Genomic DNA, 16018 nt, shown 5'->3' with positions numbered 1-16018 from the left:
CGCAGCAGCCTGGTCTCTGGTCCATTTTTGGCCTAAATGTTAAGCCTGCCAAATAAAGAATAAGGAAAAGAGGATTTGCAAAGGGCTATTAACTCATGAGGTGGGGATGATGGGAGTACACAGAGGCAAGCAGAGTGTCAAGCCAGACTACACGGTCCTTCACGCAAAGCTGAAGCACTAAAAAACAGGTGATTCTGGGTAAAAAACCCAGAAATCCTTCTTTGAACTGCCTTCTTCTTCTCTGAAATAGTTATCTCCTGTATACCATACAGATTTTTTTTTTTTTTTTTTGAGAGGTGAGTTGTTTTTTATGTTGTTTCTGTTCACAAATTATTTCTCATTTAGGTTAAATACCCAGTGAACCAACATGAACCCTAAGTATACCAGCTGATGAGTTTTGACAAAAGAATACCCCTGTGTAACTCACATACCAATCATGACATAGATCATTTCCATCACTCCAGGAAGTCCCCTTGTGTTGTTTGCTCCTAGTTGATTCCCTGTCCTGACTCCTTGCTCTCAACAACCAATGATCTGCTGCCACTGTCAATTAATCTAGCCTGTTCTAGAATTTCGTATAAATGGAACTGATTCCGACCAGGATTCTTGGCCTTTCCCAATCAACAGAAAATGACAAGAGGTTAGGTAAGAAGTTCAAGCAAGGCCTTATTGGGTTTCCTGCAGCAGCAGAGGAGAATAAAAGCAAGTAAAGCCTTCCCTTGCTCGCTCACTGGCTCCCTCCCCAGAGCTGGTTCCTTATACAGGATGAGAGTAGGGGTGTGTCCAGTGGTTGGGCAGGAGGAATGGCTTAGGTGTTCTGTCTACCCCTTTGTTGATGCTGTGTGCAAGGGGCATGTGTAAGACCTGCTTTTGCTCCCAACACCTTGGTTTTGCTCCTAGCTCTTCAGAGCTGGCAGTTGGGGTTTTTTGCCCTTTATGTATCTTTTGTCCAGAATTTGCCCCAACTGTATATGCACAGTTATTGCAGTTATTTTTAGTCGCTTATATTTTTTTAGCATTTTGTTGCTCAAGGAGACATTTGTCCAGGTGTAAGCCCTGCATCACTGGAGCAAAGGGCCCCAGGTCCCACCCTGTCTGAGAAGTACACAGCACATATCTGCCTTATCTTTTACCTTATATTTTATCTGGTATATCTTTCATATCTGGCTTATCTTTCTCAGCCTAATGCTTTTGATATTTATTCCAGTTGTTACATGTATCAGCAGTTTGTTCCCTTTTTTTTTTTTCAACTGAGTAGTTCTTAATTATATGGATTAAGACATATTGTTTATCTACTTATCAGTTGACGGTCATTTCTGGTTTGGGGCTATTATAAACAAAGTTGTTAATAGTCATATACAGTTTTTTTTTTTAATATAATTTTATTTATTTTTGGCTGTGCTGGGTCATCGTTGCTGCACGGAGGCTCTTGTCTAGTTGCAGTGCGCAGACTTCTCACTGTAGAGGCTTCTCTTGTTGCAGAGCACAGGCTCTAGGGCTCATGGGCTTTAGTAGGTGCAATAGTTGCAGTTCCCAGGCTCTAGAGCACAAGCTCAATAGTTGTGGTGCACAGCTTTGGTTGCTCCGCGGCACGCAGGATCTTCCCAGACGAGGGGTCGAAGCTGTGTCTCCTGCATTGGCAGGCGGATTCTTTACCACTGAGCCACCAGGGAAGCCCCTAGTCACATACAGATTTTTGTGTGGACATATATTTTCATTTCCTCTGGGTAAATACCATGGGATTTCTGGGTCAATGGTAAGTGTGTGCTTAATTATATAAGAAACTCTAAAACTGTTTTCCAAAGTGTATTATACTATTTTACACTCCTACCAGCAATGCTCAGACATTTTGAGAAACTGGAGTAACATATGTCTAGCCCAGAGCCAGCACAATATACGTGTTGCTCTCCTCCCCCAACACCCCCAAAATGAGGTATGTGGGTGATATTTTCAGGGAGAGAAGGCAGACTCTAATTTACCTGTAATCTGGGCATGTCCTCCTCTTCCTGAAGAAGGACAGAGTCTTCAGAAGGCAGTGCTGGGTAAAAAGAAAGAAGCTGTGAAAAATGAACTTGGCTCACTGAAATAGACCAGTATCTTTGTTACCAAGAAGGGAGAAGGGGGCGTTATATTCAGTTGGTGCCACTGGTTCTCGTTTATCATTACTTGACACACCCTCCCCTAGAAAGATTTTTCTTCTTTGTACTTTCACAGATAGCCTTTCGACCCTGATACTTTCTTCCCAGCCCCCCAAACACTCAATGAATACCTACTATGTGCTTCAGCAGTGATTTAACTCTCACCTTTCTCCTTAGCCTCTGAGGTCATTCCAGCTTCAATATGGCCCCACATCCTGCCCGCCCTGTTAGGAAGGGAATCCCCGCAGCCCAGTGGCTCTGCTGGGGGAATCTCTCTTCAGCCTCTCCAAGCTCCACCTGGAACATCCAGAGGGAGTTTCAGGAGGTGTTGTCTCCACGAAAGACGGAACTCCTTTATGTGGGGGGCCTCCTGCGGCCTTCATGCTCAGGTAGCTGTTTTGTTCCTGTAGGCAGGAGAGGAGATGTCCCAGCAGCCCCGACTTCAGGTTAGGGCCTGGACTCTCTAAGTGAGGACGCTGTTAATGAACTAAAGTATAGTTAAGGTGATAAACATTTACTAAGCATCCACTGTGTACAAGGCATGCCCCTACTTCCCAGGGGTACCTGGCTCTGACTTTCTCAAGACTATAGGTTCACAGGTTGATCCAGTCACATGGCAGCAAATGCTGCCACCTCCATGAAGATTTCCTGAAAACTTCCCACTGTGGGATGCATGCGTGCATGCTCAGTCATTCAGTAAGGTCCAACTCTTTGTGACACTATGGACTGTAGCCCACCAGACTCTTCTGTCCATGGAATTCTCCAGGCAATAATACTGGAGTGGGTTGCCATTTTCTCCCTCAGGGGATCTTTCTGACCCAAGGATCAAACCAGTGTCTCCTGCATCTCTTGCATTGGCAGGCGGATTCTTTACCGCTACACCACCTGGGAAGCCCCACTTTGGGATGTTAGTTGCTCAGTTGTGTCTGACTTCTCAAAACCCCATGGACTGTAGTCCACCAGGCTCCTCTGTCCATGGGAATTCCCAGATAAAAATACTGGAGTGGGTTGCCCTTTCCTTCTCAGAGGATCTTCCTGACCCAGGGTTTCCTGCATTGCAGGCAGATTCTTTACCATGTGAGCCACCAGAGAAGCCCTTTGAGATACAGATCTATAATTCTCAAAAGGCAAACTTGTGAAATTCTTGAATTTCTCTTTTTTTTTCTTTTTTTTTTTTGGCTATCAAATCAGTAAATGTTTTAAAATCCGAAAAGCTTCTTGTTAGAGAGGCTATGGGAAAATGATCAGTCTTTTATGCTTTTAGAATGTAAGTAGGTACAGTCTTCTGGAGGACAGCAATTTGATTGTGTCCATCAAATGGAGGGGGCAGGTAGGGTCAGGAAGCACGGTTATGAAAGTGAACAAGGAAACTTTAGGAGGTGATAAGATATATTGGTCATCTTGACTGAGATGATGGGTTTCATGAGTATATTGAAATGTCAAAATATATAAAATTGAACACTTTAAATACATGTAGTTTATCATGTGTCTGCACTCAGAAGGGCTTTGCAGAGATACAGCCAGGCCAGTGACTCACATGTCACGTGTGATACCAAACTCGAAACTGGGATACCTCCACCTTTTACACCTGGAACTGTAACTTCCACTGAGACAAGAAAGGACATACAACTCCCCTTCGGTCCTCATTGGTCAAGAGTGTAGAGAATTCTCTTTTGCAGATAACTGGGGAGGTGATTGAGGGCTTCCCCAATGACTCAGTGGGTAAAGAATCTGCCTGCAATGCAGGAGACACAGGAGATGCAGGTTTGATCCTTGGGTTGAGACGATCTCCTGGAGGAGAGCATGACCAGAGCATTTCCAGTATTTTTGCCTGAAGAATCCTCTGGACTGAGGAGCCTGGTGGGCTACAGTCTATAGGGCCTCAAAGAGTCGGACACGACTGATTGACTAAGTATGCACAGACATGGCAGTGACCATAGGTGTGACCTTCCTGGCTTTGCTACCACAGAGGCAAGTACCCAGGGGAAGGTCATTCAACTCCAAAGCATCGGGGAGCTTAGCGAAGCTGCTGACCACTTTGAGCTCAGGAGTTTCTCAGATGCAAAGTGGCAGCAAGCCTTTGGCAATCCATAGAGGGCCTGGCTGGAGAAGAGCCCATCCTGGTGTCCAAGACAATCTGCCCATCCCTCTGATAACACATCCCTAGGCTCACTTATAGAAAAAGCCCACTGAGGGACTTTCCTGGCGGTCCAGTGGCTAAGACTCTGCACTCTCAATGCAGGGGGCTCAGGTTCGATCCCTGGTCAGGGAACTAGATCCCATATGCAGCAACAAGAGCTCTGATGACGCAATTAAAGATCTCGCATGACACAAGGAAGATCTAAGATCATGTGTGTAGCAACTAAGACCCAGCGCAGCCAAATTAAAATAATTTTTTTTTTAAATAAGTGTTAAAAAAATAAAAGCCCACTGAGTCAGACATGAAGGTGGTTTCACAGGAGCACCTACAACAAAAGTGAGGATACAAGATTTTGGCCCCGCCTCCTCAAAGTCCAAGTTATCTCCAAAATAAGAGACACCAGTATATATTGTCACCATAAACACCAAACCTCACGACATCCCTGTTGGCTTAGATAGTAAGAATCTGCCAGGAACGCAGGAGACCCAGGTTCGATCCCTGAGTCAGGAAGATCCCCTGGAGAATGGAATGGTTATCCACTCCAGTATTCTTACCTGGAGAATTCCATGGACAGAGGAACCTAGTGGACTACAGTCCATGGGGTGGCACAAGTCGAACACGACGAGCGACTGACACTTTCTTGACCCCTACTACGTCTCAAATCAAGGGGCACTTCCTAACTCCTCTCTACAGCTCCACACATCTAGCTGCCCTCATAAACACCTAAGAACTTACAGCCCCATAAGCTGCCCCTCTGGACTAAGAATGCTGCCTGCCATATAAGTAAACAAAGGATGTTGTGGCCAGCTAGTCAGCAGCCACTGCAGCCAGCCCGGAGACAGGCATATTTACCCTAGACAGTTAAGGTGCATATCAAAGGAATGACTTCAGGGAGCCCAGACTCCTGCACTTCCTCATACAAAGAAAATCGCTTAGTTCATTAACTTTAGCTGTCCGTTTTTTTCTAATTAACAGTAATCGTTTCTTGTTCTAACTACCTGGATTTTCTCACAAAACCCCTATAATCCTGGCTCCTCCTTAGCTCTTCAGAGCAGTCCCTGAGAGCCATCTGAGAAAGGCCACCAGATAAAACATAAACTTTTAGGTTGTGCGTTTTTTTTTTTTTTTCCAGTCAACACTCCCAAAGCCCTGGACCCTGTTTCACTGTCCCTTCCCCATCAACCTGGGGTTGCAAAGCCCCAGTTGCCTCGCCAACCAAAATGCCCGGCATAGGCTGTCTCCCAAATACAAGGAACCCTGCCCTCCAGCCCCTTAACCCATGGATGCCTGCAGGCCACCAACCTCGGGACCATTGTCATAGAGATTCATCCCTATTTCTATAAAACTAAGATGCTCCCTGCGTCCCCCATCAGACCCCGCGACTCCCGAACCTTCGGTTTTCGCCTTCCCCTTTCGCACGATCCGGGGACCTTCGGCTATTCTCGCTGCCTTCAGCCAGTAAAACTGGGGGACTCACCTCTCTAGGCCTGGAGGTCTTGGGCATAGAGGCCGCCACAGGGCCTTCACCAGCCTTCGTTCCACGCAATGAGCCCGATACACCCGCACCGCCGACCCAGAAGGCCCAGCCGATGGGGTCTGGGCGCAAGCGGGCGCGGAGGCCTGGCGGCTGGACCACATCTCCCAGAAGCCCCTGCGCAGGCCGGGAAGCTCTCCAAGCCCCGCCCCAAGGCGCGATCCGGGCGTGGCGAGGCCAGAGCAGGTGAGCTCCGGGTCTCACGTGGAAACTGCTAGCTTGCGAGGGCTGGGCGTACAAACACAAAACCAGACAAGCGCCTCGTCCTATTGTCTACAACCAGAAATAACAACACCTGTAATTTCTCGATTCAGGCATAACTGTGTTTAAGCTTACATGCATGCAGTGCTGTGTCACTTCAGGCGTGCAGGACTCTTTGCGACCCTATGGACTGTAGCTTGCCAGGCTCCTCTGTCCACGGAATTCTCCAGGCAAGAATACTGGAGTGGGTTGCCATGCCCTCCTCCAGGGGATCTTCCCGATCCAGAAATCGAACCCACCTCTCTTCCCTCTCCTGCGTTGGCAGGCGGGTTCTTGACCACTAGGACCAGCCAGGAGGCTCTTAAGCTTGTATCCTTTCATATAAATATTTGTCCTCTTTGTTGTCGCTAAGTCCCAACTGACTCTCTGAGACCGCATGAACTGCAGCATGCCAGGCTTCCCTGTCCTTCACTATTTGTCTTCTTAACCTGCTTTTAAAATCATATATATTGAACATTGTGTTCTTCCACAATGTTTTGTAAATTCTACATGCCATCTATGTAATTAATGTATTATCTCATTTTTGTTAGGTTGCTTCAAATTACTAGTATTGCAGCCACCACTGCTTGTGTTTGTCACTGACTCAAAAGCAGGGAACTGGCAGGGAACAGGCAAAGCTTTATACTGAAAAAAAAAAAAAAAAAAAAAGGAAGGCTTCAGGTGTATTTTGATCGGAGGTCATTGTCCAAAAGAAGCTAGAGGTGAGCCAACTACAAAAAGTGCAACTTTTGTGGTTGGTTTGGAGGTGGTGATTTGGTTTTCTCTGGTTGGTTCTGAGTTGGAAGCAGAGGCAAAAGATAGGGAAGCTAGCAGTTATTGACCAAGTCTTGAGAGTTCTGCACTGGTTGCTGCCAAGTTTGTAGTTTGGTTTTCTGGTTTCTGCAGATTTTGTGGGTCAGAGTTCTATCATAATATACAATCTGGCACTGTCTGTTTGTATATCTGTTCTTTCAACTTTAGTGGTTTCAAACAACAGCAATCATTTATTATCTTTCATGGTTTTTCTGGGTCAGGAATTCAGAAACAGCCTAGCTGGACAGTTCTGGCTCAGACTTTTCTTGATGGCTAAACCTGGAACAGTGTGAAATTCCAGGAGCAACTGGAAGCTGGCTGGACATCTATTTCGTGTAATCTCAAGGGTTTGTCCATGTGGTTTTTCTCTGTGGGCTAGTTTCAGCTTCTTAACAGCATGGTGTTAGTGTCAGTCAGTCAGTCGTGCCCAACTCTTTGTGACCCTGTGGACTGCAGTCCACCAGGCTCCTCTGTCCATGAGATTTTCCAGGCAAGGATACTAGAGTGGGTTGCCATTTCCTTCTCCAAGGGATCTTCCCAATCCAGGGATCGAACCTGGGTCTCCTACACTGCAGGCAGATTCTTTACCGACTGAGCTACACAGACATCTTACACTGTAGCTCAAAATCCTGAGAAAGATCCAGATGGAAGATGAATCACCTCTTATGGCTAGTCTCAGAATCACAGAGTATCATTTCCCCTGTACTTACAGTTTTAAAAGCCCATCCAGATTCAAAGGGAAAGAACATGCACTCCACTTCCTGATGGGAAAATAACAAGGTTCTGGAAGACCATGTGGAAACAAAAATATAGTTATGGCAATTTTTGGAAAATACAATTTGCCATGAACTACAAACAGATCAAAGCAGAGAAAGCAGTTTTAATTTCACTCTGCTATTAAGACTGGCTATTTATATTGTTGTTCAGTCTCTAAGGCCTGACTCTTTGCAACCCCATGGACTACAGCACGCCAGGCTTCCCTGTCCTTCACTATCTCCCAGAATTTGCTCAGACTCATGTCCATTGTGTTGATGATGCCATCCAACCATCTTATCCTCTGTTGCCTCCTTCTCCTCCTGCCCTCAATCTTTCCCAGCATCAGGGTCTTTTCCAATGAGTTGGCTCTTCTCATCAGGTGGCCAAAGTATTGGCTCTTCAACATCAGCATCAGTCCTTCCAATGAATATTCAGAGTTGATTTCCTTTAGGATTGACTGGTTTGATCTCCTTGCTGTCCAAGGGACTCTCAAGAGTCTTCTCCAGCACCATAATTGGAAAGCATCAATTCTTTGGTGCCCTGCCTTCTTTATGTCCAACTCTCACATCTGTACATGACTACTGGAAAAACCATAGCTTTGACTATACAGACCTTTGTTGGCAAAGTGATGTTTCACCTTTTTAATATGCTGTCTAGGTTTATCATTGGAGTAGGAAATGGCAACCCACACTAGTATTCTTGCCTGGGGAATTCCATGGACAGAGGAGCCTGGCAGGCTACAGTTCATGGGGTCGCAGAGTCAGACACGACCGAGCAACTAACACAAAACACAGGTTTATCATAGCTTTTCTTCCAAAGAGCAAGCTTCTCTTAATTTCATGGCTGCAGTCACTGTCCAGTGATTTTGGAGCCCAAGAAAATAAAATCTGCCACTGTTTCCATTTTGTCCTCATCTATTTGCCATGAAGTGATAGGACCAGATGCCATGATTTTAGTTTTTTGAACATTGAGTTTTAAGCCATATTTTTCACTCTCCTCTTACACCTTCATCAAGAGGATATTTATATTAGTGAGCTGAAATTATCTGTAGTAAGTAGGAGTGATCAAAAAAATCATGATCTTTAATTAAAGTTTAAGAGGATCAGAGAAGACCTAGCTCCACTGAGCATGTACTTCTTTAATTAAACTTTAAGAGGATCAGAGAAGACCTAGCTCCACTGAGCATGTTTAAGGTGATAATGAGAGTGAATTTCCTGGTGGTCCAGTGGTTAGGATGCCACACTCACTGTCAAGAGCTCAGGTTCAGTCCCTGGTAGGGGAACTAATATCCTGCAAGCTGTGCAGTATGGCCAAAACAAACAAACAAACAAAGAATGACAATGTAAGACAAAAATGAAGCTGTCTTCCTTTACCCTCCTTGAGTATTAGGTTCAAAGTGATAATAATTGATAAAGATTATTCTGCACAATTAGAGTATTAGGGCTAACTGAGACTAACTCAGACTGAGAATTTGTCTCAGTGAAAAGAGCAGGACTAACTTAGAGACTTTCTACAGGATCCAATATTACAGACATGGAAAACTCCTAACCCCAAATACTTTAACTACCTACAATAATCTCCTAAACTTAACTTCTTACTCATGTATTTTAGTTAAGTAAACATTTCCCAGATGTGTTCATTTCTCACAAACATTAATGACAAGTAGGAGGGAAAAGGTTTCATGGTCAAATTACTTTGTGACATGCTAGAATATACAGGTTGAGCTCTGGGGTCTGTTGTGGTGAATTTCTGTACTTTTTATTCTACTCCACTGACCTATTTGTCAATCCTTAGACAAATACCACAGTCTTTATTGGTTTATCATAGCTCTATACCAAGTCTTGAAATCTGAAGTTCTCCAATTTGTTCTTTTTCAATACTGATTTTGGTTGTTCTAGGTCTTTGGATTTCTCTATAAAATTTAGAATGCTTTTATCAATTTAAAATTAAAAAAACATTCTGGTACTTTGACTAGGAGAGTATTGAATCTATAGGCAAATTTGGGGAAATTTTACTAAAGACATTGAATTTTCCAATCCATAGCCATGGTATTGCCATCTGTTTAGATCTTTTCTAGGGAATTCTCTGGCAGTCCAGTGGTTAGGACTTTGCACTTTCATTGCCAGGGCCCAGGTTCAATCCCTGGTTGGGGAACTGGGATCTCACAAGTTATGCAGCGGGGCCAAAAAAAAAAATATCTCGACTAATTTCCCTTGGCAATGTTTTGCAGTTTTCCATATAAAGATCTTTCATATCTTTTACTAAACTTATTCCTAAGTATGATTTTATCTTGCCCTGGTTTTCTTGCTATCATGGGAATGAACACCTTTCATACCATACATTCAAACTGCAGTGAGAGTTGAAATTCTGTGATTGTTTTAACAACCTCTTTCCCACCTCCCACTACATCCTCATACTAAATGCATGTCAATGACTGGATTCATTAGCTGTTTTAAAGACTCTTCAAACGAGAAGTAGACAGGGTATAAATGAATGAACACAGTGATATTCCAGCAGGTCAGATAACTCTTGTTTATTTATAAAATATATCCCATTCTGTCAAATACTGATAAGAAAGGTGCAACTAGAAGACATTGAGGATTGATATTTTCACTTATAATATTTTAGTTATTTAAATTCTAGAAATTCCATGCAAATTGTCTTGTGTTGTATTCCAAGAACCCCTTGCTATCCAAGTCTATTTGGTTTCCAAGTTCAAATACTAAGGAACACTGTATTAACTAAATTGATTTGATTTCCAAATTTAAAAAAGTGAGTAGCAAGTTTAAATAAAGATTTTTAGAAATGTTTTGTTCCAAAATTCAGATTGTGACAAGTATTTATTTCCTTTCAATAGATTACTAGATTTAGCTTGCTAATTTTTAACATTGCATATTTTCATAACTGATCTGCGCATATTATCTTTTTGTGTCCTTCCACCAAGTTTTATCATTAGGGTTGTGACAGATTCATAAAATCAGATAACTTGCCACCTCAGTCTGTGTCCTGGACGAGTTCCTAACATATTTCATAATTTCATCTATAAATATATATATATATATATATATATATATGTCTTTAGTGTAGCTGACATTTATTTGTTTAATTTTTTACTTAACCTCATGGTTTGCAGGATCTTAGTTCCCTCATCAGGGATCAAGCCTGGACTCCCAGCAGTGGGAGCATGGAGTCCTAACCACTGGATTGCCATGGAATTCCCCTGACATTTATGTTTTTGGTTAAAAAAATGTTCATTTGGAAGAGAATCTATTAAAGATTTTATACTTCTCGAGTCAATTCTGATATCAAGTCAATCCAATTTCTTTCTAAAAATCATACACTTTGTCCAGATTTTTGGATATATTCTAAAAAACATCTATAGTACTTTTGAGATAAAATTCATACAGTGTATATATTTACCCTTTTAAAGTATAGAGTGGTTTTTAGTATATACACTGCCAATCCCAGAATATTTTAACCACCCAAAAAGATAATGTCCTTTTACATTTAAATAGGTAGTAAGTATGAAAATATTAGTCACTCAGTTGTGTCCAGCTCTTTTGCAAACCCATGGACTGTGGCCTGCCACGCTCCTCTGTCCATGGGATTCTTCAGGCAAGAATACTGGAGTGAGTTGCCATTCCCTTTTCCAGGGGATCTTCCCGACCCAGGGATTGAACCTGGGTCTCCCGCAATGTAGACAGATTCTTTACTGAAAGTCATTTCAGTTTCTCATTCATGGTACTGTTCAGCTGTCATTTGTACTCCCCAACCTGAATCAGTGGTTTGTCTACTTTCAATCAGATACATTTTCTATTTTAAATTGTTTACTTTTGTCATTTATTTCTGCATTTGATAACTAACAATGACTTTCTCTGTCCATATTTTAGATCTATTTTTGCTTGTTTTAGCTCTTTGGGTTCTGTATTCATTTTAATGATCTTTCTAGTACTTTAATGTATGCATGCATACTGAGTATTAAAATTTCCAATACAATTTTGCCTGCCACTCACAGGTTTTTCAATTGTGTTCTCATATTCAACCACATTTAAATAAGGCATATTCTAAGGATTTAGTTCCTTAAGCCACGTTAATCAATAGGAGTACTAAATTAATATTCAGATATCTGTTGACTATCGTTTTGTTACTGTTGCTCATTCTGGTCAAATAATGTGCCCTGTATATTTTCTACTTTGGGGGAATAATTAGGAAAAATATTCTTATCTATTCCTACTTATTTGACAGTTATGCTTTCACCAACCCATCATTATATCCATAGGGTTTCAAATGGGTATTAATCTTGTGCAGCATAAAAATGAAGTCTGAATGTAGACTACCCACAAAAACTTTTTTTCCCTTTTAAAATTTCAAGCCAAATAATGGGGATAGGAAAAACCTTCCTATGTTCCTTACACTCATTTCTCTCTCCCTTTTTAAAAAATAGAAGTGAGAAAGTGAAGTCGCTCAGTCGTGTCCTACTCTTTGTGACCCCATGGACTGTAGCCTACCAGGCTCCTCCCTCCAAAAATATCTGTTTATTTATTTGGCTGCACCAGGTCTTCATTGCAGCCTGCGAGATCTTTAGTTGCAGCGTGGGAACTCTTAGATGCAGCATGTGGGATCTAGTTCCCCAACCAGGGATCAAACCCAGGCCTCCTTCATTGGGAGCACGGAGTCTTATCTACTAGACAATCAGGGAAGTCTCTCATTTGTCTTTTTTCATTATGAATTCTTTGACTTAGATAAAGGTAAGCAACATGGTTAAAATCCTTTCCACAAATAATTGTTGCTTAAGTCACTCAGTTTTGTCCAACTCTTTGTGACCCCATGGACTGTAGCCTGCCAGGCTCCTCTGAGATTCCAGAGAATCCATGGGATTCTCCAGGCAAGAATACTGGAGTGGGTATTTCCTTCTCCAGGGGATCTTCCTGACCCATGGATTGAACCCGAGTCTCCTGCATTGGCAGGCAGATTCTTTATCCTGAGCCACCAGGAAAGCCCTCCACAAATAATAATGGCAATTATGAAAATGAGTGTATCGATGATAATAATGAACAACTTTTACTAGATATTTGCCACATGATAGGAAAAGTTCTGAATATTTATTAATTCATTGAATCATCACAACAAACCAACACATACACCATGATTATATTTACTAATACATAAAAAAGAAAATGTCACTAACATATATAAGTAAAAAGTTAAAAAAAATCTGAAAAGATAAATAATATTGATAATGGTGGTTAATTACCTTTCTCATATGAGATTGGGGTTAGGCTTGGTGAAAGGAATAAGACAGTTTACAAGGACAGAATGTAGATAATTTCACCAACTAAAGTAGATGTTTTAAAAGGAAAAAGCCAAAACATCCAAAGATAAACTTTGGGTCATATTAATCAAGGAAGATTTTATAACCAAAAATAATTAGATGCAACCATAACATGAATAATAAGGTCATTAAAAATGTCATTAAATATATCAATAAAAATAATAAAAATCTCTATATACTGAAATACCAATCATATTTTTGACTATATTATAAAATCAGGTAAAGGTACAACATGTGTACCATGACTACATTTTCTTTAAAAACAAAGTCTGGTAGGATTTGCTCTACCAATTGAGAGTCATTATCTATAGATGGCATGATTACAATTAATCCTGGCTTTTTTAGTTTCTAGTTTTCTGATATTCTGTTTTCTAGTAAGAAAATATAAATGTGTGAAATGAAACAAAAGGACTAAAACTTACTTCAAAAACAAGATCATAATTAATTCTACAAAGAATTAAAAAATACAAAGTCACACAGTTTAAACAGTGTGATACTGGTGTAAGCACAAACATATAGATCAGAGAAGAATAGCCTTGAGACTCAAGCAAATATAAACAAGAATATAATATATCACCAAGAAGGTAGAACAAAACAATAGGAAAGGATAAAACTGTTGATGTGACATTAGTACAAGATGGGGTGGGGGAGTAGAGGGGTGGAGACAAACAAATAGCAATTTAGAATCCAAATTCCTTAGAGTAAAATATATTTGGATTAAATATATTTTAAGAAATATATTTTTAAAATATATATATTTATAAAATAAAAAATAGTGAGAGAGGGTAACTATCAAACCTGAATTTTTTGTTTGTTTAAAAGATCAGGAAGGTGAAAAGAGCTTTAACTTGTATTATTCATCAGTATGAATTCCCTGATGACGAATGAGATCTGAGCCACTACTAAATGCCTTTCCACATTCCTTACAGTTAAAGGGCTTTTCACCAGTATGAATTCTGAGATGTCGAGTAAGGTTTGAGCATTTATTAAAGGCCTTTCCACATTCATTACATTCATATGGTTTTTCATCTGTATGAATTCTTTGATGTTGAAAAAGCTGTGAGTTCTGAGTAAAGGCCTTCCCACATTCAAGACATTCAAAAGGTTTCTCACCAGCATGAATTCTCTGATGTTGACGAAGTTGTGAGCTCTGAGTAAAAGCCTTCCCACATTCCTTACAATCATAGGGTTTCTCTCCCGTGTGAATTCTCTGATGATTAGTAAGTGCTGAGCCACTGCTAAAGGCCTTGCCACATTCTTTGCACTCATACGGTTTCTCACCTGTATGAATTCTCTGATGCTGTACAAGCTTTGAGCTCTGAGTGAAAGCTTTGCCACATTCCTTGCATTCATAGGGTTTCTCACCTGTATGAATTCTTACATGTTGAAAAAGTTGCGAGCTCTTAGTAAAGGCTTTTCCACATACTTTACATTCGTAGGGTTTTTCACCAGTGTGAATTCTCTGATGGTCAATAAGATTTGAGCAATAACTAAAGGCCTTCCCACATTCCTTACATTCATAGGGTTTCTTACCCGTATGAATTCTCTGATGCTGAGAAAGGTATGAGCTACAGCTGAAGGCCTTTCCACATTCTTTACATTCAAAGGGTTTTTCACCTGTATGAATTTTCTGATGTCGAGTAACATGTGAGCCACAGCTAAAGAATTTCCCACACTCTTTACATTCATAAGATTTTTCGCCAATATGAATTCTCTGATGTTGAATAAATTGTGAATTCTGACTAAAGACCTTTCCACATTTCTTACATTCATAGGGTTTCTCTTCATTGTTAATTTGATGTAAAGTAAAGAATGTCTGTTGAACAAATGTGGGCATGTACTCATGAGTGAGTATTTCTTGGCTGAAATGCCCATTTTGATATCCCAGTTGTTTTTCAAAGTGACTTCTATATTCCAAAACATCTCTGAAACTGGAGTATTCAAAGCCATGTTTTCTAAGTCCCATCATTTCCCTCTGGCATGATTCTATTTCGTAAACTTCCTTCTTTAGCGATAATAACTTGGTTTCACACATTGATTCCAGAGCTGAAAGAAAATAAAAGGTAAATATTCTTCTCCCACCTCATTTGTGAAAAGGTAAATTGCTATAAAGAGAAATGGAAAAATTAAAGTAAAAACAATATGTGGTAGTAAATGACATAGAATTTTCAAGTATATCTGTTGAATCTGAAAAATGGACAATACCCCAAAATTAATGAGATGTAAAGTAGGAAGCAGCAGGCAGAATCTATGGAAATAGAAAACCACAATGATTCTCAAATATTGATGTGGACCAGAGTCATTTGGAAAAGTTGATAAATATACAATGCTTAAGTATAAAAGATGACTAGTTGTATATGCATCTATATAGCTTATATGTATATGTGAGAAACAAAGTATATCATCATACAATATGTATTATACAAAGTGGCTAATTTTTTTTTACCCCCATTAAAGGTCTCCTAAGAGGAATAAAAGCATACAGGGAAAGATTCTTGGGCTCTCTGGTATAATAAAGTATAAATTTGATTTTTGTCCCTAGTTCCTAACAAAGAGCTTCAAAAACCCTTTGAATTTACTGAGTGATAGCAGTGTTTTCACTGTGCTAATAAGGTGACTCATGGTGGGTCCCCAGATTTAGGATGGGGACTGTTCACTAGAAAGACCCAACATACGATGAGAGGGCTAGGATTTTCAGCTACTTGACCCCTGGGAAAGAGAGGGAGGCCAGAGATTGAGTGGCTGATGCCCTAATCAATTATGCCAATTAATTATGTTTAAATATAATTATGTAATTAAGCTCCAGTAAAAACTCAACCCCAAAGTTCAGTGGAGTTTTTTAGTTGGTGCTTCACCAGAAGGCTGACACACTTTGACTTCACAGGGAGAGGGTGTGGAACCTCTGCATCCAAAGCCTACCAACTCATCTGATATCCTTTATAGTAAAACTCCAATTGTAAGTATAGTGCTTCCTTGAGTCTTCTGAATTGTTTTAGCAAATTATTGAGCCTACAAGGGGGCATGGAAATACCTGAATTTATAGTCAGTTGGTCAGAAGTGTGGGT

The 16018-nt window shown here is 40.8% G+C and overlaps 1 protein-coding gene and 1 non-coding gene across 2 annotated transcripts in view; one reads left to right on the top strand and one right to left on the bottom strand.

The window, feature by feature from the left end:
• The window catches only part of LOC123330255 (zinc finger protein 316), a 42641-nt gene that overhangs the window by 12376 nt on the left and 14247 nt on the right, over positions 1-16018 (bottom strand). Inside the window, exons 5-6 of the mRNA XM_045163213.1 lie at positions 13810-14999; positions 5756-6085 (exon numbers count right to left, since the gene is read on the bottom strand). Of these exons, the coding sequence (XP_045019148.1) occupies positions 5756-6085; positions 13810-14999 (1520 nt within the window). The remainder of the gene's footprint in view (positions 1-5755; positions 6086-13809; positions 15000-16018) is intronic.
• TRNAE-UUC lies at positions 9704-9775 on the top strand. The gene has a single exon. It is a non-coding gene; the product is annotated as a tRNA-Glu (tRNA).

This window comes from Bubalus bubalis, chromosome 18 (assembly GCF_019923935.1).
Source record: "Bubalus bubalis isolate 160015118507 breed Murrah chromosome 18, NDDB_SH_1, whole genome shotgun sequence".
NCBI classification, from domain to species: domain Eukaryota; kingdom Metazoa; phylum Chordata; class Mammalia; order Artiodactyla; family Bovidae; genus Bubalus; species Bubalus bubalis.
The sequence above is the reverse complement of the archived record's forward strand: the minus strand, read 5'-3'. Positions and strand labels throughout refer to the sequence as shown.